Source organism: Microcebus murinus, chromosome 18 (genome assembly GCF_040939455.1).
Source record: "Microcebus murinus isolate Inina chromosome 18, M.murinus_Inina_mat1.0, whole genome shotgun sequence".
In the NCBI taxonomy this organism is placed as follows: domain Eukaryota; kingdom Metazoa; phylum Chordata; class Mammalia; order Primates; family Cheirogaleidae; genus Microcebus; species Microcebus murinus.
In genome coordinates this window covers 34,301,392-34,302,759 of record NC_134121.1, presented here as the reverse complement: position 1 = coordinate 34,302,759, position 1,368 = coordinate 34,301,392, and the positions used below count along the sequence as shown (strand labels likewise).

At 45.3% G+C, this 1,368-nt stretch overlaps 1 protein-coding gene across 1 annotated transcript; it reads right to left on the bottom strand.

The window, feature by feature from the left end:
* Window positions 1–472: 472 nt before the first annotated feature.
* Window positions 473–754, bottom strand: SMIM36 (small integral membrane protein 36). The gene has a single exon (XM_075994336.1). It carries the CDS (start codon window positions 752–754, stop codon window positions 473–475), a length of 282 nt encoding a protein of 93 aa, XP_075850451.1.
* Between the last annotated feature and the right edge of the window lie 614 nt (window positions 755–1,368).

The following is a 1,368-nucleotide window of genomic DNA, read 5'->3' as shown; positions in this document are numbered from 1 at the left end:
AGTCCGGACAAGTTCAATGTGGCTGCCTTGAAACAAAAGGATTTACAAAGTACAGGACAGATTTGAATTAGTCTCATTCCTCATTACATACACACACACACACACACACACACACACACACACAATCTATTGCATTCTCTTCTTTTTACTCTTGCCCCAAAGTCGATCTCTTCTACAAGTTGCAAGGACAACATCATCAAGAATGTACCAAGCACCAGCTTCACTATACAATAGTATTACTGGCATTTTGCTTTTGGAGAATTTGACCGAAGACCACTCTGAGCTTCTTACCTTAAACAGTTGCTTTATCCACAAGGAGGGTGATGAGAAAGCAGCAAGTAAGACAGAGAGGTCCCAGTCCCTTAGCCAGGCGGCACCTAGGTGCTGAGAGTATTGGAGCCATGACAGGGAATGCTTTGTTCTGTATTGAAAGTCTGTCTGGTGGTCTCTCCTCACCGTCCCTTGGCCAGCTTCACACCATGGTGCTTTTCTTCCCTAGCAGAGCAGGATCCCCCAGATGAAGACCAGACCCTCTTGCCCAGTGGGCCCCAGGAGCACTTTGCTGCATCACCACCAAGTGGATGGAGGGCTGGGCATCGAGAGTGGCCTCAGGAGCATACTCTTTGCTGGGGTCCTTCCCGCGGCAGTCGTACAGCACACAGGAGATGAGGAAAACCAGGAGCAGGATGACGTAGCTCGCCACTAGGATGATCAGGTTCAAGGTGACAGGGTCGATCTCCAGGTAGAACTCCATCACCTCTCTGGCAGAAGGGAGGTGGGTCTACAGAAAGGCAGCTGGGGCCAGTGTGGGTGTTGCGGAGAGCAAATCCTAGCTCACTGGGATAGCTACATTGGCTCTGGAGTAAAAATACATTAATCCCCACTGCTCCTGGGGACCTCTAGGATTAAAGCTGCTCGGTTTAATAACTTAAGCTCTTTCTGTTAATACCACAGCCACGGAAACATGGAGGCTGTTTCTCTTCAATTCACCTACAAAGAGAGAGAGAGAGACGGTTCACGTGTTACGGAATTATGGTACATAAGTAGAGTGTTTACATAGTTCATTGTCCACATGGACAATTTGGGGAGCCAAAAGTCAATGCTATTAACAAGCTCACCAAGACGACATTGTTAAAAAACTGGATTGTTCTGGACAAATTGTGAAGTATGGTTATTTTTTATATAAGAGAAGTTTAATATCAAGTATGAAATAATTTGAGTGGTCAGGTCCGTGGGCTTTGGAAGTGAAATGTGTTTCTTTAATAAGATGAAGATACCAGCACCTGATATTTTCACACTTTCTTCATTTGTTGTTATTTTTTCCGTTCATTAATTCAAAAATACTTTTGGGTACCTCCCGTGTTTCAG

Bases quoted from the DNA above. Each gene is read 5' to 3' on its own strand.
- SMIM36 (XM_075994336.1), bottom strand. From the start codon at position 754: ATGGAGTTCTACCTGGAGATCGACCCTGTCACCTTGAACCTGATCATC.